Source organism: Geotrypetes seraphini, chromosome 1, assembly GCF_902459505.1.
Source record: "Geotrypetes seraphini chromosome 1, aGeoSer1.1, whole genome shotgun sequence".
Classification (NCBI taxonomy): domain Eukaryota; kingdom Metazoa; phylum Chordata; class Amphibia; order Gymnophiona; family Dermophiidae; genus Geotrypetes; species Geotrypetes seraphini.
The window spans coordinates 506,562,767-506,588,236 of NC_047084.1; the positions used below are offsets into that span (position 1 = coordinate 506,562,767).

The 25,470-nt window shown below is 43.3% G+C and overlaps 1 protein-coding gene across 5 annotated transcripts in view; it reads right to left on the reverse strand.

The window, feature by feature from the left end:
* FANCC (FA complementation group C) overlaps positions 1 to 25,470 on the reverse strand; it is a 344,396-nt gene that overhangs the window by 283,952 nt on the left and 34,974 nt on the right. Inside the window, exon 1 of one of the 5 annotated variants that reach the window (XM_033928116.1) lies at positions 20,797 to 20,932. The exons of the other annotated variants lie outside the window; for them this stretch is intronic. Within the exon in view, the coding sequence (XP_033784007.1) occupies positions 20,797 to 20,802 (6 nt within the window). The 5' untranslated portion in view covers positions 20,803 to 20,932. Of the gene's footprint in view, positions 1 to 20,796; positions 20,933 to 25,470 lie in introns of those variants that run through there. 5 annotated transcript variants of the gene reach the window in all.

A 25,470-nucleotide genomic window follows, 5' to 3' on the forward strand; every position in this document is an offset into this window, starting at 1 on the left:
CACTGCAGCTCCACGCACACAGGGAGCGACGTGCTCCTAAATGCAATGGACGCAAGCCGCTCTATGATAGTGACATGCGCTCCCTAAGAGACACCGACACAGACTTCTCTACACAGTGAGTATGCACTGCTACGTGGGCATCACATCCACCTTTCTCAGGATACAAAAACCCCAAATTTATACAGCCAAGTCTAAAGCCCATTCATATAGGGAAGTAGGGTGGGGGGAAATGCTGCTGCACAGGGACATGGAGGGGGAGGGAATGCTGCTGTGGCTGCTGCACAGGGAAGTGGGGGGGAAAGAAAGACAGACAGCGGGAGGAAGGCAGACAGAAAGAAAAGAAGAAAGACACAGGGGCAGGGAGAGACACAGAAAGACAGACAGACAAAGGGGGCCAGGGAGAGAGACAGACAGAAACAAAGACAGACAGACATATATTCTAGCACCTGTTAATGTGACGGGTTAAAATACTAGTAAAATATATATTCCCTAAGAATTAAGTGATCTCTCTAAAAATAAGTCCTCAATTTAAGAGGAGCAATACACATTCCATCATGGGATCTGATAGATATCAAAGTAATATGAAAATTAAGCATATCAATACATTACATTACATTACATTAGTGATTTCTATTCCGCTTGTGCCTTGCGGTTCTAAGCGGATTACAAGTTAGAAGACTGGACATTTCCAGGAGCGTTACAGTACATAGAATCAAGAATGTATCATGTTACAATTGTTAGTCTGGTCATTTCCAGGAGAATTAAAAAGCAAAGAGTAGATATATAATAGGTTATTGTGATGAATAGAAATAATACAATCGGGATACAGTAGTGAGTTGTACAATGTTGAGGTGTTGCTGTGGTGGTGGTGGTGGTGGTGTTCATGAGAGTATTTTCTAGTGCTATAGTGAGGTTAAGATGATGGGAAGTGTTTTTTGAAGAGATGAGTTTTGATTTCTTTTCGGAATACTTTAATGTCTGTTGATTTGATCAGTAGATTGGAGATGATAGTGTCAATCTTCGCTGCCTGTGTCGCCAAAAGGCTGTCGTATAGTTTCTTGCGTCGTGTACCATTGAGAGGGGGGTAAATGAATAGGCTCTGAGTTCTCCTTAATCTGTGTGAGAGGTTACGGTATAGTCGGTTGTTTAGGTAGCTGGGTGCTGTTCCATGTGTTACTTTGTATAGTAGACAGTAGAATTTGAACTGGGATCTTGCTTTTATTGGTAGCCAGTGTGAGTCTAGGTATGCATTGGTGATGTGGTCATATTTGCCGAGGGAGTAGATGAGTCTGAGGGCCGTGTTCTGAACAATCTGTAGTTGTTTTATCATGTAGGTTGGGCATGATAGGTAGAGGTTGTTGCAGTAATCTACAATACTTAGTACTAGGGATTGTACTAATATCTTGTATTGATCTTTGTTGAAGAATTTTCTTATTTTTCTTAGGTTACGCATTGTGAAGAATGCTCTTTGGATGATTTTGTGGATTTGAGTCTGCATTGTGCAGTTTCTGTCTAGTTGTAATCCCAGGATCTTAAGTGTGCTTTGCATTGGATACTTGATTGTGTTTAATTCCAGTTCTGTGAAAGATGTTTTTTTTTCCTTCTCTAGTAGTAGGAATTTAGTTTTTTCCGAGTTCAGTTTCAGTTTATGACTTGACATCCATTTTTCTACCGTTTCCATTATTATTTTCAGGTGGTTTGTGGATAAGGGGTCTTGAATGTTAAAGGGGAGGAGGATAGTTATATCATCCGCGTAGCTGAATGATACTGTGTTTAGGGCGACTAGGGTTGTGCCGAGGGATGCTATGAAGAGGTTGAATAGTATGGATGATAATGGTGATCCTTGTGGTACTCCACATGGGTTTGACCATGGGTCGGATAGGTGCTCTTTTGACTTGACTCTGTATGTTCGAGTTTTAAGGAAGCCTTGGAACCAGTTGTGAACATTACCTGAGATTCCTATTGCGTCTAATATCTGGAGTAGTGTGGGATGGTCAACTAGGTCAAATGCAGCAGAAAGATCGAGTTGAATGAGAAGCAGCTTGTTTCCTTTGCTGAGGTGTTGTCGGACTGTGTACATCTTCTAAATTATTAAGGACTAAGTCCGTGTGGAGGTACTGGGAGGGATTACTCCTTTTCCCTCAAGGAAAAACCGTAACTGAGAAGGGTCAAAGAAAATATAAGAATGTTGATCCAAAAGGATAAAACATTTGCAAGGGTATCTAAGTTGAAATTTAGCACCCAAAGACAGTACGGATTGTCTCAATTGCAGGAACTCTTTTCTTCTAATCTGGGTTATCTTTGAAACATCTGGGAAGATATAAATCTTAGAATCCATAAAGGTCACCTCTTTAAGCCTAAAAAAAAAGCCTAAGAAGTGCCTCTTTGTCTTGTTGAAAGACAAAAGTCACCAGAAGTGTAGAATATGAAATGGCTTCATCCACTGAGATTTCCAATATTCTTGTTAAGTCCACTGCACTCGTCAAATCAGGTAACGCCTCTGGTTGCGAAGCCTTCTTAAATGTTGGATGGAAATATATCTTATGTAGAGGTGGAAGTCCAGACTCAGGGTATTTTAAACACTTCCTTTAGAAATTTATTAAATAGGTCTCTAGGAGACATTGCCAGAACCTTAGGAAAGTTAAGAATTCTTAAATTAAGCATTTTGGTATAATTTTCCATATTCTCAACTTTCCTTACTAGCAATAGTCTATCTTGCATTAAGGTAACTTGAGATTTTTGTATCCCTTGAACCTGTTGGTCCAAGGAGTCCACTCTTACCCCCTGTGTCTTCATTCCTTCCTGTAGTTCTTGAATCTTTTTTCCATGGTCCTTGACTAGTGGTAGAGTCCCTGCACAGAGCTGGTACAAGGAGTCTAAAGCCTTCCAAATAGACTCCAACGTGAACTCTGCTGGCCTTTCCAGTGGAGGAATAGCTGAAATCTGTCCTCCCTCTGGCAACGACTTATCTGCCCTCTCCATGATCTCTTCAGCTGCCACATGTACATCCAGGGACACCGGAGAGCCCTCCAGCTCAAGAAGGGAAGTAACTTCTTGTCCCTTCTGAGCCACCGTAGTTCACCTCTCTCGTGGCTGCTGGGGAGGGACAGGTCCTGCTGGGCTGAGCGATACCTCGCTCCCGAGTGCTGAGACCTCCCTACGACTCAGCACAGCCGGTTCGCCCCGGGGAGAAGACGTTAGGAAGCCGACCATCATCCCCTGCTGTCGCGAGGTGAGTTCGGGTTGCCGGGCTGTGGCAGCCGCTCTCCCCCCTCCTTTTCGGCATCGGAAAAAAACCTCGATCAAAGGCAAAAAAAAAACTTTCGGCTGGAGGACAGGTTGTCGGCGTCCTCACTGCACCGCAGCCATCTTGCCCCCCATATTTTTATATTTCTAATAAAATTCTTCATATAGCCTTGGTCTCTATTCTTAGTATAAACTGGCAAAATAACGAACCTTGGGTAAGGAGTTTATGATTTCCCCTAGAAAACTAAGAAACACGTAACTTGTTTATGTAATTGATTAGTCATCCATAAATCTACCTACAGTACCAAAACCAGATCAAAATGGAAGGCTGTATTTGTGATTTATAAACAGTTGTCCCTTTTTATACTTTAATAAAATGATTTAAATATAAAATCATACGTGTTTGAGGCTTGTGCATATGAGAATTGAGCCCACGGGAACAGGGAAGGGACAGGGCCTGCAGGGATGGAGATGGAGTCCTCAGGGATGGGAACAGAACCTGCAGAGACAGGGACAAACTATGTCAGAAGAACATAAGAACTGCCGCTGCTGGGTCAGACCAGTGGTCCATCATGCCCAGCAGGCCACTCACGCAGCAGCCCTCTGGTCAGAGACCAGCGCCCTAACTGAGACTAGCACTACCAGCGCACGTTCTGTTCAGCAGAACTTGTCTAACCTTGTCTTGAATCCCTGAAGGTTGTTTTCCCCTATAACAGCCTCCGGAAGAGTGTTCCAGTTTTCTACCATTCTGTGGGTGAAGAAGAACTTCCTTAAGTTTGTACAGAATCTATCCCCTTTTAACTTTAGAGAGTGTCCTCTCGTTCTCCCTACCTTGGAGAGGGTGAACCTGTTCTTATCTATTAAGTCTATCCCCTTCAGTACCTTGAATGTAATTCCCCATGGTCCCCAAATACTGCCATTTGTACAAGCAAATAAAATAAAGGAGAAAATCCTAAGCTGGTTACAAATGAAGGCTCATGGTACAGAAGGAAACTGCCAGATCATAAAGACAACAAAGAGTGATGTAACAAAAGTACAGTTATTTAAAAACAATCATTTAAATTTTAAAAAAAAAAAACTACTATAAAATGCTTCTGGATGAGTTGAAGAGCATACATGAGCTTAGAAAACCACTATCATTTACACAAATATTATGACAGACAGGTAGAGAAGATTTACTTGCTTTGGATTCAAGAAGAGATAATAACAAATAAATAAAAATTACAAGGTTGAGCCACAAAGGGGCCCAAAACATAGTGTGAGTTAAATGCTAAGCAGCTCATAGTAAAAGGGCCCCAAAGTGATTACCTACATTTGAACTACACTGACCTCTAGTAGACTATATTTTGCTGCTCATAATGAAGCTTTTTTTATCTATTTCCCAATGCTAATTTGGAGAAAAAAAAGTCACATTCTACTGATATTCAAATCAAAGAAACAGTGCAAGAGAAAGATACAGATATGTGTGTTGTGATGAACCTCAGGGCGGGTTCTTCCTTCTCTTTCCTTCACACTTCACATGTACAGGTCTTTCTGGAACAACCAAGTTCATTCCATGGACACAAATTCTGCCGGTCTGGGTTTTCCACTTTTATATCCACCCAAATTAGTCCACAAACAAACATGAATATTCTCCAGCTCTTCTACCTTGTTAAGTCTACACAGCTTTTATTTATTTATTTAATTTACTATACTGTTCTCTCCAAGGAACTCAGAACGGTTTTACATTACCGTATTTTCACGTAGATAATGCGCACCCGTGTAAAACGCGCACACGGGTATAGCGCGTGGGAAACTGTAATTTATGTAAATAAATTTTAAGATACCGCGCACACCCGTATACCGCGCATGCCGCCCCGACTCTCCCGTCGCCGCTCGACTCTCCTTTCGCCCGCCCCGACTCTCCTCTGGCCACCCCGACTCTCCTTTCGCCTGCCCCGACTCTCCTCTCCCCCTTGAAGTCCTGTCCCCACCCTGAAAGCCTGATGCCCCCCACGACGTCCAATTCACACCCCCCCCCCCCGCAGGACCGCTCGCACGCACTCGCACCCGCACCCCCACCCCGAAGGACCGCTCGCAGGCACTCGCACCCGCACCCCAACCCCGAAGGACTGCTCGCACCCCCACAGCCTCCCGACCCCCCCCTCCATCATGTAGAAGCTCCTACCGCGTTGTCCTGCTGCTTCCTCTTCGGCGGTCCCGGCCCTTCTGTGAGCCCTACGCCTGCACTGCTTCCTCTTCCGGCGGTCCCGCCCTTTCTCTGACATCAGAGAAAGGGCAGGACCGCCGGAAGAGGAAGCAGCGCTGGCGCAGGGCTCACAGAAGGGCCGGGACCGCCGAAGAGGAAGCAGCAGGACAACGCGGTAGGAGCTTCTAGATGATGGAAGGGGGGTCGGGAGGCTGTGGGGGTGTGAGCGGTCCTTCGGGGTTGGGGTGCTAGTGCGGGTGCGAGTGCCTGCGAGCGGTCCTTCGGGGTGGGGGTGCGTGCGAGCGGTCCTTCGGGGTGGGGGTGCGAACGGTCCTGTGGGGTGAATCGGATGTCGGGGGGGGGGGGGAACTATGTAAAAAAAAAAATTGTAAAACGCGCTCACGAATATAACGCGCATGGTTATACACGGTTTGTAAAATCGTGTATAACGCGCGCGTTATATGCGTGAAAATACGGTAATTTATTCAGGTACTCAAGCATTTTTCTCTGTCTGTCCTGATGGGCTCACAATCTATCTAATGTACCTGGGGCACTGGGGGGGGAATAAGTGACTTGCCCAGGGTTTTAGAGTTAAAGCAGTCAGTTCACACAATATCACATTCCTCAGCCCCCTCCTTTTCCTGGGGGGGGGAGTTGTGGGCAGCCCACTACCCTCTCGCAGTTGGATCACTAATCACTATTCACTGTGGCCTCCCACTATGCTACTACTACCTTTAATACCAGGTGCTTATGCTGGAGTCACAGTCCATTCCCTCCAATTCTTTAGGTCCCGGGGCCCCTGCACAGTCCACATACCCTGTTTCTGGTGGAAGATCTCCATCTTCTTCCTGTGTTGACCTCCCTGGTGTTCCCTCAGGGCTGCTGGAAAGGCTCCCTGAGTTGGTCCTGCCCACTTCATTTCCTTTTGGGGACATGACATATTGCTTCCTCAGCCATAGAAACTGGGCTTCTTTTTACCCCCCACTCCCTCTGGTGAAAATGGGTTACGTATGCCCAGTAACTGGAATAAGGATGGCTGCCTCGTTCTTCTGGGATCCACCCTGCCTTTTCCATTCTCTCATAGTCTTTAAAGGGGCAAACAAGAAAAGGACCTGGGTGTACTGAAGATAGGACCCTGAAACCGTCGGCACAATGCGCGGCAGCAGCAAAGAAAGCAAATAGAATGTTAGGCATGATAAAGAAAGGAATCACGAGTAGATCGGAGAGGGTTATAATGCCGCTTTATAGAGCAATGTTCAGACCACACTTGGAATATTGTGTCCAACATTGATCTCCCAACCTAAAGAAGGATATAAAACTGCTGGAGAGAGTGCAGAGACAAGCAACAAAGCTAGTAAAAGGTATGGAGAAACTGGAATACAAGGAACGACTTAAGAGACTGGGATTGTTCTCCCTTGAGAAAAGGAGACTGCGAGGGGATATGATCGAGACCTTCAAAATACTGAAAGGAATCGACAAAATAGAGCAGGAAAAAAAATTATTTACAATGTCCAATTTGACACGAACAAGAGGACACAGAATGAAGCTAAAGAGGGACAAGTCCAGGACAAATATCAGGAAGTTCTGCTTCACACAAAGAGTGGTTGACACCTGGAATGCTCTCCCAGAGGAGGTTATAGCGGAATCGACTATCTTAGGATTTAAAAGCAAACTAGATGCACATCTCCTTACGAGAGGCATAGAGGGATATGGGTGACTAAATATTACGCCAGGTGTACACCTGGCTGGGCCTCCGCGTGTGCGGATCGCCGGACTTGATAGACCGAAGGTCTGATCCGGAGATGACGCTTCTTATGTTCACTACATACTGTTCCCATCCCAAGATCTTTGAGGGTACCTCATCATAGTATTCATCAGTGATAAGCTACGTATTTTAAATAGGGTTAAAGGCAAAAAGTGAATTACATGTTCATAATTGTCTCGAGTGTAAGACTGATGTTTGCTACAGGGAAAAGGATGACAGAAAATGTTAATGAAATGGGGACCTAATAAATATTTTCTGTACTTTTAAAATTCAGAACTCTTCAAATTAGACCTTTTGAAAATCAGCTTTTTAACCAAAGGAAGATCATATCAGACAAATTTGACAGATTTTAACTGACAGACCAAAGTGCTAAATTAGGGTACTATCCTGCATAAGAGGTTCATAAATAAATTGTGCAGGCTAGAGGTGGGACTCACTAAGGTTGAGTGGAATAGAAACTAGCTGAGGGGAAAACAGAGCATTGCTATAAATTGAGTTCATTCAAAAGACAGACAGAAAGGTGATTAATGGAGTGCTTCAGGGTTAGGTCTTTGTCCCAGCTGTCTTCAATATCTTTGAGTGGTAATACAGAGGGGTTAGAAAAAATAGCTTGTCTTTCTATGGATGACAATAAGATCTGCAACAGAGTGGACAAGCCTGAAACAGTAGACATATGTGAAGCAATTTAAGAATATTGAAGAATGGTTATTTGGCAGCTAAGCTTTAACATGAAATAAATATAATTATATAGCTGAAGTGCAGGAATCCAAGGGAGCAATACAGAAGAGGATTGCACCACATACTGATGCACCACATACTAATGCACCACAAAATAAGAAAAAGATCATACAGTGATTATATTGAATGATTTCAAGGTAGCAAAACAGAGCAAAAAGCCAGTGCCTAGAGCCCAGAGGGCTTCCAGAATACATAGTAAGAATAAAGGAATTAATTATACTGACGCACAGATCAATTGATTGGGATTTAATAACCGCCTTTATGAAGAGATTCACCCAAGGCAGAGTACAGAAAGTACAGTTCAACATAAAACTTACAGTTTTGTATATACCATAAAAATAGTAAAATGACCAAATATAAACAAATACAATGAATGAGGTAAATTCAAAATCAACAAACTGAAACTTAATAGGACTACCATGAAACAAGGAGTGTGAGGCGCAGTGGTTAAAGCTACAGCCTCAGCACCCTGGGGTTGTGGGTTCAAACCCACGCTGATCTTTGTGACCCTGGGCAAGTCACTTAATCCCCCCATTGCCCCAGGTACATTAGGTAGATTGTGAGCCCGAAGGGACAGATAAGGAACAATGCTTGAGTACCTGAATAAATTAATGTAAACCGCTCTGAGCTCCCTTGGGAGAATGGTATAGAAAATTGAATAAGTTTAAAAATATACTTATTTAACAGCTCTGAAATTCAAATAGTAGACATATAATAACAATGTCATTATAATACTTAAATAACTAATAAGCACACATTAGAACATTCAAATAACACTTTGGTCAGATCATTTGATGTTAAATTTTACCTTACACTGGCAAAGTAGTTCAATCCCATTAAAAGGTTTACATGAGGATGTTATTGGGGTAAGAGGTAGGATTGACCCTCTTGAATTCTGGAAGCAATACAACACTAAATTGCCCATAACTCAAGAGCTAGATTTTGCTAAGGACTGGGAGAAATTCAGCAATGACACATTAAATGTCATTGCTCCTTATCATATTTCAATGACGAAGAGAGCTTACAGATGGCAAGACTGGTTTGATTCAGAACTTTTAGAACTAAAAATGTCAAGCAGACGGCTAGAGAGAACCTGGCTTAGATCTGGCAAAATAGATGATAAAATCATCTGGAGATCAGGAATTCAAACATACAAAAGAAAGATTAAAGAGAAAAGAGGTGCTTTTTATTGTTCAAAAATTGGAACCTCTTTTCTTAAAACTAAAGAATTATTCAGATTAGTGGATTCATAAGAACATAAGAATTGCCGCTGCTGGGTCAGTCCAGTGGTCCATCGTGCCCAGCAGTCCGCTCATGCGGCGGCCCTCTGGTCAAAGACCAGCGCCCTAACTGAGACTAGCCCTACCTGCGTACATTCTGCTTCAGCAGGAACTTGTCTAACTTTGTCTTGAATCCCTGGAGGATGTTTTCGCCTATAACAGCCTCCGGAAGAGCATTCCAGTTTTCTACCATTCTCTGGGTGAAGAAGAACTTCCTTACGTTTGTACGGAATCTATCCCCTTTTAACTTTAGAAAGTGCCCTCTCGTTCTCTCTACCTTGGAGAGGGTGAACAACCTGTATTTATCTACTAAGTCTATTCCCTTCATTATCTTGAATGTTTCCCTCTCAGTCTCCTCTTTTCAAGGAAGAAGAGGCCCAGTTTCTCTAATTTCTCACTGTACGGCAGCTCCTCCAGCCCTTTAACCATTTTAATCACTCTTCTCTGTACCCTTTCGAGTAGTACAGTGTCCTTCTTCATGTATGGCGACCAGTGCTGGACACAGTATTCCAGGTGGGGGCGTACCATGGCCCGGTACAGCTCGTGATCCCCTTCTTAATCATTCCTAGCATTCTGCTCACCCTTTTCGCCGCCACCAGGATACATAGGCCTAGATTCACTAACCTTCCAATCCGTGTCCGATCCGTGAACGATTGGGAGCAGGCCGACCAATTCACCAACCATCTTCATGCAAATGGTGGCGATCAGAGGCATGCCACCAACTCACTGTACGGATTGGATTGAGTTGGGGAGAGCCCTGACAGTAGTGACAGAAGAAGCATCCTTCTGTCACTGCTGTCAGGACTTCTGCAGCAAAACAGGCCTATTAAAAAAAAAAAATGAACAAAAAAAAAAGCCTCCCCCTAAGCGCTCCCATCATCCCAGCTGCTCCACCCGACGCTGCTCTACCCGCCCGCGTGAATATGGCAGGAGGAATGCCAACTCTCTCCTGCCACCAAACGACTGCAACCAGCCGGACCGGCCTACCCCTGGCCTGACCCGGCACCTCCCCTGTACCTAAAAGTTGGGAGGAGGAGGGGTGCTCAGTCCCTCCTGCTCCTTAGGCCTCCAGCGTTGTCTTCAGGATCAGGAGGAACCACAAAGTCCTCCTGCTCCCCCACCAAAGACCCCACTCTGGTGCATCATGTGATATACTGGGAGGGGCCTAAGGCCCTGATTGGCTCAGTCACCTCAGGCTCCTCCTTTGGGAGGGGCCTGAGGCGCCTGAGCCAATCAGGGACTTCTTTAGGGTTGAGCCTAAGGAAGTCTCTGATTGGCTATTCCAGTTACTAATGTTTGATAGTGTTCTGCTGTGCCATCAGTTCTGCTTTAGGAGTGGGGTCACAAGAGCCATTGTGTTTGGATTCTTTGTATATTGGCACTGTATTTCTTTTGTTATCTGGCAGATAGGACTCTCAATTCCTGACAATTCTATTAGTCCTCTGTTTAAAATGTTCTAGGCTGCTCTACTGCTAAGACTTATGGCTGTACGTTTTCTGATGGTCCCTTGATTTCTTTGGTTAATATATTATTTAAATATCTAAGTATATTAATTATATGTTTGCGTACTGCAAAAAATAAATAAATAAATAAATTGTTATAAAGGTAATGATTATTTTTCTCCTTTCAATAAAGTACAGCAGAAAAGATGTCCAAATATGAATGATTAACCTATTACACTGGAGATAGTTAAATAATTATGAAATGCTTGTGAGAACATAGAACATAAGAAACGCCTTCGCCGGATCAGACCTAGGTCCATCTAGTCCGGCGATCCGCACATGCGGAGGCCCAGTTAGGTGCTCCTTATTGGAGACCCGGATTTCCCGTATCCCCCGATGTGATTTGCAAGAAGGTGTGAATCCAACTTGCGCTTGAAACTCAGAACAGTAGTCTCTGCCACAACCTCCTCCTCCTCCGTGAGGTTATCTATGTACTTCTAATAGTATAATCAAAGCAGTAAAGCTAATCTGAAAGGTTATTTTTCAAAACATGAAACCTTCACCTGGTTATAAAGATTATATTAAGATTATACCAGCAAAAATGAGTCTTTCTTTAGAAACCTACAACAAAATACCCCAGCAGTATATATATATATATATATCATAGAGAACCAGTGTAAATACTGCTATTACCCAGCCATACACTTCTAAATATAAGCCCAGACAACTAGAAGGGCTCGGGTCTCAGAAACGGAGCCTACGCGCAGCAGTGACAATCACAAACTGAGGAAAATCAGCGTAGTACAATCGCTCCAACTCCAATCATTGACCCACATACAGATTTTTTTTAAAGCAATTTTTCAAAAAGCAATTAAAACAGCTAACCCACAACCGGGTTGCAGAAAAGAAGTGCAAGCCAGAAACTAAAAAATAAGCAACCAAACTACTTAGCTTTTATGGCTGACTTTGCTGACTTTGCTGATTTGTCTTTTTAGAAGAGTGCAGTCACTAGTGTAGATTTGCCGACGCGGCCAGCGTTTCGCAGAAATAATTAATCAAAAGCATCCGCTGCGTCAGGGCCACCAGGACGTACAAAAAGTCAAGGCTTCACAGGGAGGCAAAAGCCTGGTTCAGCTTTTTATGCAGAAACGTTGACCTTTCTTCATCATGTCATTGGCACTGGAGCTGATCATGACAGCCTAAGCAGCTTAGGAAGACCTGGCAGATAGGACTCTCCTGGCCAGGCAAGGGCAAGGCACCAAACAAGAGCCAATAGAGTGGGAAGGCCCTGAATCACAGAGTACTCCAGAGCTGGAAGCCCCAGAAGAAAGCATGGAAATAGCAGCATTTGAAATGCCTGGGGCTGAACCAGAACAAATGGGTGCTCTCCTGTCATGATCAGCTCCAGTGCCAATGACATGATGAAGAAAGGTCAACGTTTCTGCATAAAAAGCTGAACCAGGCTTTTGCCTCCCTGTGAAGCCTTGACTTTTTGTACGTCCTGGTGGCCCTGACGCAGCGGATGCTTTTGATTAATTATTTCCGCGAAACGCTGGCCGCGTCGGCAAATCTACACTAGTGACTGCACTCTTCTAAAAAGACAAATCAGTAAAGTCAGCAAAGTCAGCCATAAAAGCTAAGTAGTTTGGTTGCTTATTTTTTAGTTTCTGGCTTGCACTTCTTTTCTGCAACCCGGTTGTGGGTTAGCTGTTTTAATTGCTTTTTGAAAAATTGCTTTAAAAAAATCTGTATGTGGGTCAATGATTGGAGTTGGAGCGATTGTACTACGCTGATTTTCCTCAGTTTGTGATTGTCACTGCTGCGCGTAGGCTCCGTTTCTGAGACCCGAGCCCTTCTAGTTGTCTGGGCTTATATTTAGAAGTGTATGGCTGGGTAATAGCAGTATTTACACTGGTTCTCTTTCTTTAGAAAACCATGATTTAAGTCAAGTCTTTCTGACTAGTGATTTAAATTGTAATTTAAATCGATTTGATTTAAATCAAATCCACCCTACTTCCTGGGGATAATGAAGCTAGTCCTGGGTTTCTAGTCCCCATTTCCATTCTTTTCCCTGCCCCTAGGGTCTTCCTAAGTGATAGGATATAGACCCTGTCACAGTCACTTAGGGCTGGATCTACAAACAATGCAAGTATCGTCAGCCGCCAACTGTGTGTCAATCATAATAACAGCGCCATTTGTAGAATCGCGGCTACCTCAAACATAGGCACCAGAAATATAAGCTAGGGTTTTCAAGGCTTACATTTCGGGCACCTATGTTTGAGATGAATTACGTCTATGAAGATACCTAAGGATGCCCAAGGTTGTTTCCGGTATTATCCAAGCCTACTTCAACCTTAGGAATTCTAAGGTGCCCCTATAAATGTGATACAGGCACTGGTTTTGTAGGTACCTCTAGGCCAGTGTTCTTCAAACTTTTTACACCTATGGACCGGCGGAAATAAAAGAATTATTTTGTGGACCGGCAAACTACTAAGACTGAAATTTAAAAAAATATTTTCACCCCGTCTCCGCGAGTTCGGTCCCCGCAAACCATCTGATCCCATCCGCACAAGCCTCAGTTATGATTTTATATTGAACATATTCTGTATATATTCTACAATATTCTGTACAATTGTCATTTTATAAATACAAATATACAGAGCAAGGACCAACAAAACTCCTGTTTCCCCTCCCCTCCCCTTCACATATATCCCCTCCACTATCAAGAAAACTGAACAAGCCAAATTATTACAGAATGCTACACAGAAATATCATGCTAACAGAATACTGCAGTCACACATGACAGGAATAGTGTTAGGGGAGTGCTGGAAGCTAAAGAAGCACTGCCTGGGCTTTGCAGTCCCCAGTTATGTCTCTCAGGATATATAGTTAAAATCTGATATATTCTAATGACAAAATAGAAATAAAATTATTTTTTTCTACCTTTATTATCTGCCCATTTTGTTCTGCTTTCTTCTGTCTTTTCTTAAATTTCTTTCCAAGGTCTTCAATCTATCTGCCACTTCTGTCCCTTCCTGTCTTCTAACTATTATTCCAATATCCAGAACCTCCTTTTTCTTCTTACTGCATCCACCCTGTGTCCAGCATCTCCCACCTACTCCGTCAAGTCCTACTCAGTCAAGTCTGCTTTTTTCCTTCACCCTACAACCTACATTCCTTATTCAGCATCTTCTCCTTGTCTCCCTATTCCCCCTTCACCATGGCCAGCATATCCCCTCTGTCTCCCTACTCCCTCTACCCATGTCCAATATCTGACTTCTGTCTACATACTCCATCCTCATGTTCAGCATTTTCCATGTTTCTCTTCCCCCTGCAAGGTCCAGCATCTATCTTTGTGTCCCTATTCTTCCAATTCCTACCTAGTTCCAATAACTATCCTCCCCCAAGGGGATCCACCATTTCCCTTCTGTCACACCAATCCCCCCTCCTGGGTCTACCATCCCCTTCCAACAACACCTATATCACATTTTTCCCTCTCCTCATAATCCAGCATCTCTTATTTCCTCCCTTGGTTGCAGGCCCCGATCCACTCTTCCAGCACTCGATTGCAATTAGCCCTGCCTTCGACCCCGGTCCTGCTAAACTTGGCAGCAAAAACAAAGACAAAACCTACCCTACCTTCAATTAGACGGCTAGAATGAAGACAGAAGCCGCGGGACCTTTCCTCTTGCCTGAATTGCTATTCGCTACAAGCTCTGCCAGTCTCAATCCTGCCCCTCAAAAACAGGAAGTCACTTCAGAAGGGGGCGGGATCAAGATCGGCAGAGCCTATAGCGATGCAGGCAAGAGCAAAGTCCCGCGGCTTCTGTCTTTCTTTTTGCCGGCCATTTGTAGCAGTACCGCAGCTGATCTTAACGCCGGCCCTGGAAGGGAAAGAGGAACAGATGCCTGACAGGAAATTTAATTTGTAGATCTCGCCGGCCGTGCGCGGACCGGCAGAAATTTTCTGCGGACCGACACCGGTCCACGGTTGAAGAACTGTGCTCTAGGCAACTATATTTTTATTTTTAAACAATTTTTAAATCATTTTTAAACAGCTTTGCCACTTAAGTTATGCGCCGGTAATAGAATATGGGCCTTATAGACTTTTTTAAGTATATGGGAGACATATTGAAAATTCCCCCAGAAGCCATACCTCCTATAAATAAGGCATCTCTCCCTCTGGAGGCAGGGTGTTGGTTGGCAGTGAGAGAGATTGAACATCACTCCTGCAGTTGTTTTTTGAGGGGTTTTCTGCACTATCACCAGCGATGGGCTCATGCAAATTTAGTGAATCTTCGCTGCTGTCTGCCAACCTTATTTGCATGTGTGTTTTTTTGAGAATGACTCGTTTTTTTAATTCACTATCAAAATGTCTACATTTGCATTTTTTTTTGAGAATCCAGGCCAGAATGTTTTAGCACATCCCGCTTTAAGCCATTTTTCCTGCATTAAATGTGCATTAGTACAGCTTAGTAAAAGGGCCCCATTATTTGCTGCAGAGCCCACTACATAAAAATGGGCCCTTTAGCAAATAATGCACATTAACTGTGTTAGCATGCACTGATAGTAAATGACCTCCAAAATAATCAAAAACTAGAGGGAACATAAATAAAATTTGTTTCAGAAGTGGAACTTAAAATGAGAAAAAAAAAACAGGCAAAAGAATGATAAAGAGGTAAAAGGCCAATTGAATACTGATAATGTAGCTATGATAGAAAACGAAACAAAAATACAATCACTCAAAATTAGAGATAGTAGGAAAATATGTCAGACACACAAGGAGGATTTCAACAGGGGGGTTAACGACTCAAAATGACCCACAAAAATTATGCCTTATATTCTGTTAACTATCTTATGTAGACAGAGAGAATAGAAAATCTTTAGAGGCAACTATAAACAGAGAGAAAGTAAAAGATACTATACAGCTCCTCTAGGAAAAACAGCTAAACCTGAATGTTTTGTTCTAAAATTCTTTAGGAAACCCGAGATCCTGCTTATTCCCATCTTGGTCCAATTTAATTGTGCTTGCTGCCATATTGAATGCTTAATGCTGATCTGGCAAGTGGCCAAATTCCATAAATTGCCAGTGTCATATGTGCAATTTTTGCATAAATGAGATAGACATATATAAATGTAGACTGCTGTAAGATCTTGAATACCAAACTGTTTTAACTTCTGAAAGGCCATATCTCAAGTAAAAAATTAAAAATTGATACGTTATTGGTAATTTGTACATTAAACTTTGCTTTTCATATTTTTTGTTTCACATCAAGCCCATATACAACACTTTTGCTTTCGTGTGATGAAATACTCATTCTTTCAAGCTAATATGGTGGCCATTTGGAAAAAAAAGTCAGAGACCTCTTAAGTGTCAATTTTATAGGGTCATTTGTTTAATACAGTTGCAACCTCTCAGCTAAATATTCCTCCTTTTACAAAGTCACGGTAGCAGCTTTTGTGCAGCAAATGCTCCGACGACCATTAAACCCCTATGGGTGTCAGAGTGATTACCGCAACAGCAGAAACTACTGCAGCTATGTAAAAGGAGCCCTACATTTGGAGAAGTAGTGACAATCAAATGCACCAAACATCTAACGATGGAATATCCGCCACCCATTCACAAAAGGTATTTGATTACTTCAAATGGATGGCTTAGGTGCTCACAATTAAATATTAAGCACCCATATACCCTATTATGCTAATATTCTATAAAAGAAAAGGTGGTTACTTAGCACAACTTACATTATTACCAAAGACTTGAATAATAGACAATTTTTTTCTATCACACTATATGAATGCGAAAGTTGTACCATGAAAAAAAACAGGGTATTTGAGCTGTGGTGGCTGGAGACAATAGTTATAAATACCATGGATAGCCAAGAAATTGAACAGAGAGATCCTTGACCAAATAAAAACCCAAATTCTCATTAATAAAATATGCTATTCAGTACCTACATACACATATACACGCACACGTTCTTATATCCCATATATACAATATACGTGGTTGGCATAAAGCTTTTTTTAACATAAGAACATAAGAAATGGCTTCGCCGGATCAGACCCTTGGTCCATCTAGTCCGGCGACCCGCACCCGCCCGAAAGAAATCCTATAGAGTCTTACAACTATATTAAGTTTTAGAAAAATCAGACATATAGCTTTGAAAAATCAAGCTTGTTGCCTTGTCATCTTTAGGCTGATAAGGTCATCTGTGACTCCAAAGGCCAATGATTTCTCTCTGGGTGGCAGCACTGCAGCACATACTCTGCAGCCTGTGTTTAGAATAGACCAGATGTTAAATGCTGTGGAGACAGAATCACTTTCCTTTCCTGAGAGTAGTTTGTGTAGGTCATGACTGATTTCATGGGTCAGAAGTTTGTGGAAGCACATACAGTACCCTCTGCTGTCTGCACTCCATCTGGCCTACATATAAATAATGGACAGTTGCTTCCTGTGATAAAACCTATAGGTTTCTGCACTTTCATAACTACAACTGTTTCAGCCGATTTAGCAAAGATTGCTCTGAAATTCTAACATGCTGCATTCTGGCTAGATCTTGACGCTACTATTTAGTACAACAGGATTTTATTATTCGGTTTTAAGGTGTGGTGGGTTATCGCCCACTTTTCAGAGAAAGACACACACAGCTGGAATATACGCAAGAAATATAATTATAACAAATAAATAAATCCCACCAGCAGGTGAGCAGAATTTGATTATATATGGGAGTTCTTTTTGAGAAGATTGTGAAGTTATTGCCTCTACGAAAAAGAAATATTTAAATTACATCTTTTAGGATAGTGAAAATGAAAGTAGAGAGAGGCACATTTATGTTTGGAAAACACAGCAAAACTGAAAATCTATTTGGAAATCAAAACATTCATTAAGAGATGAAAATAAAAAAGGGCTATTCATCGACAGTATCCTTTGCAACATCACCACAGAATTTCTTTAAAACTTCAGTAATACACTTCACTGGTTTGTTTCTTCCTCTCCAATATCACTGCAGTTTCATGAAGAAGCCGGAAAGAGTGATCTACACAGGAAGTGATATGATCCTTGATAGCACCAAACACAGAGACCTAAAAAATGTACAGTGTTTTGACTATGTACCAGTCTTCCCTCCTCGGTCCATTTTTCAGCACAGTAGACTGGTTGGACTGGCTCCTTTAGAAGACCAACTTCAGCGGCTTTCAACACATAACATAGTCATCTATGCCTTCACCAACCTTAGCATCAGTGGATTCACTGGTTCCAGCAAGGCCAAATTTGAATTCACTCTGTGCAAACAGTACTAATAACACCTATGTTAAACACTACACATACCATGCCAGTATGACTAGTATAGGTGGCACCAAGACTTCTCTAACAGGCACAATAGATTCTATAAATGCAGACACTCAGTATCCTCTTTTCCAGAAAAGCTTGATGAAAGATGCCATCACCTCCTGATCTGTTGCCTCACAAGTACTCCCTATCATCCATGTCTTCATGTCATCAATGCACAAAAAGACCCCTTACTAGCAATGCAAGATATATGCCAAAATTTCTGTAGGTATACAGTCAGCCTCTCTCTACTGTTTCCTAACCACCTACTTGACATACAAGCAACCTCCTGTACCTCATTCCCACCCAGGACCCTAAGCCAAGGTCTCTGCAACCTATCCTTTCTCTAGGACCACTCCTCATCAAATTAGGACTCCAGCCCTCCCCCCACAAAACTCGTAACCAACTGAATACAGATGTCCTTTCCCCAGGTCTTCCACTGGACGTCCTCTACTTTCCCAACCAATTACCTCAGGAGAACTCCTACCCTAGATTCCTATGAAAACTAGCTAAGAAGTTAGCTTTGGCGACCACATTACCCCATTTGAAGTTTTTGTCTTAAATGTGGGTCGCAGGATCATACTTATTTACAATGTACATGGACCTGCCCCAGAATTTAAAAAAAATAGTGGGAGAGTATATTTGAACACATGTTTTTTTGAGATGCAGTGACCAGAATTGCAAACAATACTCAATGTGGTTGTACCATGAAGCAAAAGAGGCATTATGAAATATTTTATTTCCTGCTCTATTCCTTCCTACTATTAATTATTTCTATAGTGCTACCAGTACTTCCCTAATAATTCCTAGCATTCTGCTTCTTTTTTTTCGGCACAATGAGCTAAGATTTCAACTCATTGCCCACAATGCCGCCTAGACCCTTTTCCTGGACAATTGCTCCTAATGTGGAACCTAGCATTGTGTAGCTTTAATTAGGGTTATGTATTCTTCCCTACATTCATCACTTTGCCCAGGTTTTCAGTCTCACAAAATGCTCCCACAATTTCTCACAACCGACATGCAATTTAATAACTTAAATTTTGTATCACCTACAAATCTGAACATTTTATTTGTTGTTCCTCATTTCCAGTCATTTATAAATACTGTATTTTTCGCTCCATAAGACGCACCCTAGATTTAGAGTAGGAAAACAAGAAAAAAAACCATTCTGAACCAAATTGTGTACTAATATATACCAGGCTCTGTACCCAGCCCCCCTCACTCCCTGCGAGGCTCTGCACCCTGTCCCCCTCCCTGTCAGGTTCTGCACCCTGTCTCTCCTTCCCTGCCAGGCTGTTCCTTTCATTTTTCATATACACACAATACACACAACAGATATAAATTCTCAAAACTGACACATTTTGATCACTAAATTGAAAATAAAATCATTTTTCCTACCTTTGTTTGGTGAATTCATGAGTCTCCTTCCTTCCTTCACTCAATTGTCCCTTTCTATTCCCTCCCTACCATGTCCCAAGTTCATGCCCCCTCCCACTCACTGCCTTCCAGCCTTTGTCCTTCATTCTCCCTGCCGCACCGGACCCTGCCTTCCTCCCTTCCCTGCCACACTGAAGACTGCCTACCCTCCTCCTCTAGCCCCGGTCAGTCACTGCGCCGCAACTCTAGGAAGGGAAGGGTCAGCATGCAGCAATTGCATGTCGCTGGCCTACAAGCCTTCTCCCGACATCAGAACTGACGTTGGGGGAAAGCTTGTGGGCCGATGACATACAATCACTGCACGCTAGCCCTTCCCTTCCTGGAGTTGCGGCGCAGTGGCGGCGAGCAGGGAATAGCGGCGGTGAGCTAGGAGCAGCAGCGGGGACGGGCAGAAGTCAGCCCACGTATCCCCAACGAGTGGGACATTTTAAAAAGGTACAACAGGGTGGGTGGGGGTGTTTAAAAAAGTTACCTTCGCTTTATAAGACGCACCAAAATTTCCACTCAATTTTGGGTGGAAAAAAGTACGTCTTATGAAGCGAAAAATACGGTATGTTAAAAAGCACCAGTTCAAGTACAGATCCCTATGTTAATCATCATCTTCCATCAAGAAAATTGGCCATTTAATCCTACTCACTATTTCTATGTATTAACCAGTTCCCAGCACACAACAGTGTACTGCCTTCTATCACATGACTTTTTAATTTTCTAACAAATATTTCCTAAGAGACACTATCAAACACATTCTGAAAATCAAGATATGCTATATTTACCAGCATTCCTTCATCCACATATTTCTAACCCTCATAAAATATTAAGGAAAAGGAAAGGGGATGGGATTTGATATTGGCTACCTGGCACTGCAGGTGAGAATCAAGCTTTCACAGGCTCTGGGATAGTTTAACAGAGTAACAAAAATGCAGGAACTTTTCTAACCTGAAACAGTCTCAGCACCTTCATAAACAACTGGAAAGTAAAAGCAGTTTTGGTAAAGGAGCAAAACAATCTTCCTGCAGTAGCTAGGAAAATTGCAAACAGTCCTTAGCAGTTTTATAATTCACAGTTCTCTCACACATTAGCTTTACTGGGCATTTCCTTCCTGGTTAGAGATTCTGTGTCACCTTGGCAGTCCAGGCAAAAACCACAGCCAGCACATAAATAAGAAGAAAAAACACAACAGGAAAATCATGTCCAACTTGATCCCTCAGTTGCACAGCTTAGCAGTTGGTAACAATTCACAGTCTTTTAGAGGGAAAACTAAACACAAAAATAACCCTCTTATCTTCCGCAAAGGTTTCTGCCTTTCTAGCACAGCAATCAGGAATAAAGTGCAATAAACACTGGTATTCCTTTCCACATTAAGGACCCACCTCCATGTGCTCAGAAAAGGTTGCTAGCTCCACTGGCCATCTCTTCAAAGGCCTCAGGACTCTCACTCGCTTGAGGCAAGGATGGTTCTTCCTTTGCCATTTCTACCTCCTTGCCTAGCCATAGCTCCAGTGAATAACTCCACTCTTCATGTTTCTGCCCTTTCTTCCTGATTCAGGACTTGCTCTTTATATCTGTCAGAGCCACACCCCCTGTACCTGGGAAGGAGAATGGGACTTGGCTCTCTGTTGCAGAGCACAGCTCTCCCTATATTGCCTATACTGAGATTGTCTTAAGGTAACAGGCTTTTCACTATAGACAATAAATCTTGCTGGCTTTGTAATGTATTTATTTTATGATGTGCTCTTCTGCCTGTTACTGGTAGACCAGTCTTTATCCTGCTCAGATTCACTATCAAAAGAGTAGTCAGCTAACTCCTGACTTTTGCCAGCTCTTCTGGTCAGGGAACGGATGTTTTTACTCCTTTTCTTTAGGACAAAGTCAGATCTGGCACTGGGTTTGTCACAACTGCCACATACTCTTTAGCTAAGAGCACCAGGCAGGGATGCTCCTTTCCCCTCTTCTTTTTATTCTTACGATGGAGCTCCTTTTGTGTACCTTGAGATGTGAGACCTTAGTAGTAGGTTAAGTGTGGGGAAGGAAGAGTTCAAAGCATTGGTCTTCACAGATGACATTTTGTTAATTTTAACTGAACCTCGGAGTGCTTTACCAATGGCTATAGAAATGATTGCAGAGTATGTTTTTTTGGCAGGGTTGGTTTTTAAATCTCCAGAAATCAGTGGCCTTACCTACGGAGCCATCTGTGTGCTTGAAATGGGAGGGACAGTTTCCCCTTCAGTGGGCAGGCAAATGGCTTTGCTATTTGGGGGCTGTGATGCCAGTAGACTTGCATGCTCTTCGACTGTTAAAATCAACAGCTTCTAGGTTGAATATCTTGGCAATTTTATCCCCTCTTGTTGATGGGTTGCATAAATTTGTACAACATGATATTGGTGCCTTATTGCCTGTATCCTTTTCAGATGTCAGCTAGAGAGGAACAGAGGCTAGCCAGACTTTTACAGATTTATTTATGGCAGGGTAGAAGACCTCATATCTCACTTAAACATATGATGCTGCCGACAGATAGGTGATGGGTCTACTTAATTTGAGATATTTCCTTGCTGGCTGTGGTATGTGACATATCAACGATTGATTTAGGGGGACACAAGAGTTTATTTGCAATGATGTAGAAATATCATTCTTGCAAAGAGAACATTTGAGTGCATACTTACACTCAGTGTTCTCGTTGGGTCCTCCCAGGGGGGCAGATATATATTGTGACAGGGAAGCCCCTGTCCCAGCCAAAAGAACTATGAAACCCAGCATGCACCCTGCCCTGGGCCCGAGAAAACCTGGCATGGAGCCGGCACAGCCAGGAAGGGAAGAGAAAAACCCGGTCATATCCCAGCCTAAGAGCCAGAGGGGGAGGGTAATTGAACCGAATTCTTCCCCCTATTACTCCTTTCCTCCTTCTCTGAAGCCTAAACCAAACCCAGGAGGAGGTGGGGTTAACACTCGAGGTGTGCACGTCAGAAAGCCTCAAATACAAACCAAGGGAAGTCAGTTGGGGAGCTCAGCTGGGGCTAATCACAATCAGCCAGCCACCAGCAGGGAATGCAGCTTCCAAGGAGTTCTTGTGCCCCAGCCCCGTATGCTATCCAGGAGACAGCCCAGCAGGCGGGAGATTGAGATCCCTGGACGCTATCTTGCCTTGCCAGACAAACCCTGGGAGGGGGGACCAAAAGACTGGCCTTGGAGAAGACAGGTTAGCAAGGAGCTTACATGCAAGCAAGGAGGGGGTTGGGAAGAACCACTGGGAGTCAAGGGGTGGAGAAGCAGCCTGGGCTGGGAGTCTAATGACTGGGAGATGAATAGTATTCTTGGGGATAGTGAGCCCGGGGAAGATATGGACTTAGGGGAGTATGTGATATGAGAGGTCTTGCCCCTTTCCTCAATAACCCAGTCTAGGCTAATTGAAACCCTGGACACTAGCAGTGTTGGAAGCAGGGTCAGGGCAATCCTGGCCAATTTGAGAAGTAAAAGTCAGAACTGTGGAGTTACCTTACCTCTGGAGGACTTGGAGGGATAAGAAGCTCCTGAAAGTTAGCCCAGATTGGGTTGGGCGGCGTTCATTAGCCCTGGACACATTTTGTGCGGGAGACAAATCGTTGCTTTGTTTTGTTGGGAGGTTTGGGATGTTAACAAGCTTTATTTTCTGGACCTGGAAGCTCCAGGCAGGGCACAAGGACTGAAGCCCAGTTATGCTTGGTGAAGGAAAGTGTGAAGAACGTATTCTATGTTCCAACATGTTTTTTCTTGGGGTTTTTTTGAAAACTTTAATAAACCTGGTTCCAGGTCCTAAGAAATCCGTCCTCCGGGTTTTTGTTCATCCAGCCATATAAAAGGCGCATTAATAAATCTACCTGTGGTCTGAGCCTGGTTTCCCACCTACTCAGGGACAGGCCCGGTCACAATATATATACAGTAGTGCCTTGGATTACGAGCATAATCTGTTCCAGGAGCATGCTCGTAATCCAAAATGCTCTTTTATCAAAGCGAGTTTCCCTATAGGAAATAATGGAAACTCGCTTTGATGCGTCCCCCCCCCCCCCCCGAGAACCGGCATTGCTCCCCTCGAAGGCCCCCCTGCCTCGAACCGGCATCCCCCCGCCACGATCCGACCCCCCCCCAACACGATTGGGCACCCCCCCGACACGATCCGACCCCCCCCCCGCCGACACGATTGGGCACCCCCCCGACACGATCCGACTTCCCCCCCCCGACATAATTGGGCACCCCCCTCCGCTTCTTACCCTCATCTGGGAACTCTAGAAGATCGGACTCCTCGTCTGCTGGGCCTTGAGCATCTGAGCATGCTCAAGGCCTGCGAGTTCACGTTCACGTTCAGAACGTGAACTCGCAGGCCTTGAGCATGCTCAGATGCTCAAGGCCCAGCAGACGAGGGCCGATCTTCAAGAGTGCCTAGATGAGGGTAAAAAGCGGCGGGGGAGTGCCCAATTGTGTCAGGGGGGTCGGATCGTGGCGGGGGGGTCGGATCGTGGCGGGGGGTGCCGGTTCGAGGCAGGGAGGTGCCGGATTGCGGGGGGGGGGGGGTGCTCGTAAATCGAGCCATGCTCGGTTTCCGAGGCACCGATTTTGCAAATGTTTTGCTCGTCTTGCAAAACACTCGCAAACTGGTGCACACATAAACCGAGGTACCACTGTATATTGTTTCAACATTTACAGCGAGTGTGGAGACTAGCCTATCGCTTTTGTGGGTCTTTCACCCACTTGCATGCCATATTTACCCATATGTGGCAATAGACAATTTAGGCCTGGCTGCGAGAGAGCTACATTTGCCCAGTGGAACAGGAAAGGAATAGTTTACCTACTCACATCTTTAATGCAGGTAATAGCTTGAAAACTCTTCAGGCCCTCAAGGAAGAGTATCAGCAGCAATTCTTATGTTCTTATCTCTTTGAGAGGGACTACTTTATGCAACTGGGGCACTCTATCCTTCATCTTAAAAAGAATTCTCTGACTTTGGAGGTGAAAGAACATTTATCACTGCATTTACATTTGGCTCACAGGAGTACGTTCCTTTGCGATTTTGTCATATGAGCTTAAAGAGTATTTACCTACATTGGACTATGTTGCTTTAACAGAAAAATGGTCTAGAGATCTGCCCGTTTCGCTCCTGGAGAACATTCTTGCCCAGGCAGTTAGCATGCTAAAATCCCTTAGATTTAATATGTATTTGTGGAAATTACAATGTAAAATTATCCAAAGACTGTACATGGCACCAGACAGAACATATAGGATGCACATCGTCGAGACAGCCTCTTGTCTGAAGTGTGATCACTCAGACATTGGGACATATGCTTTGAACTTGTACTCAGATTGTTGCCTTCTGGTAAATAATTTTTCATTTCATCTCCAATATCTTGTACGTTGTCATTATTTACTCAATCTCTATGTAATTTGGGATTCTGCCGAGAGTGCAACCAAGAAAGAAGAGATTAACTCAGTTTATAAGATGGTGAGTGACAATGATATTACAACAGTGGATTCCCCCTTACCCTCCTATTGAATAGTTATGACGCTCCTATTTGATTGTTTGTGACAATGGAGCGATGTAAGGTCTTGGACTTTGCCTCTTTGAAAGGTCAGAAGTTTCAAGCACCTGGTAACCCTTTTGGGCCACTTTAACACCCTTGGCTGGCAACAGACTTCTGAAATTCTAAGTCTGATATGGTATAGATGTGAACTAGTGGAATATGCAATCTTCTGGCATTGAAAGGTGGTAAATAGGGGTTTTGTAGGGTAGGGAATGAGGGACATGAAAGGTAAATAAAATGTCTGTTGATAAGGTTACCATATAGCTCCAGAAAAAGGAGGACGGATTTAGACATCTGGGTTTTACTTCCTTTGCTTTCAATGGAAGTAAAACAGATGTCTCAATCCGTCCTCATTTTTCTGGAGCCATATGGTAACCCTACCTATTGAATCTATACTGTTTTGAAAATGTGTTATATTGAGATATTACCTATTCAACAATGAAAAGATTTAAACATAAATATATATTGCATTACATTGTATAAAGCTCCAAAGAGAGT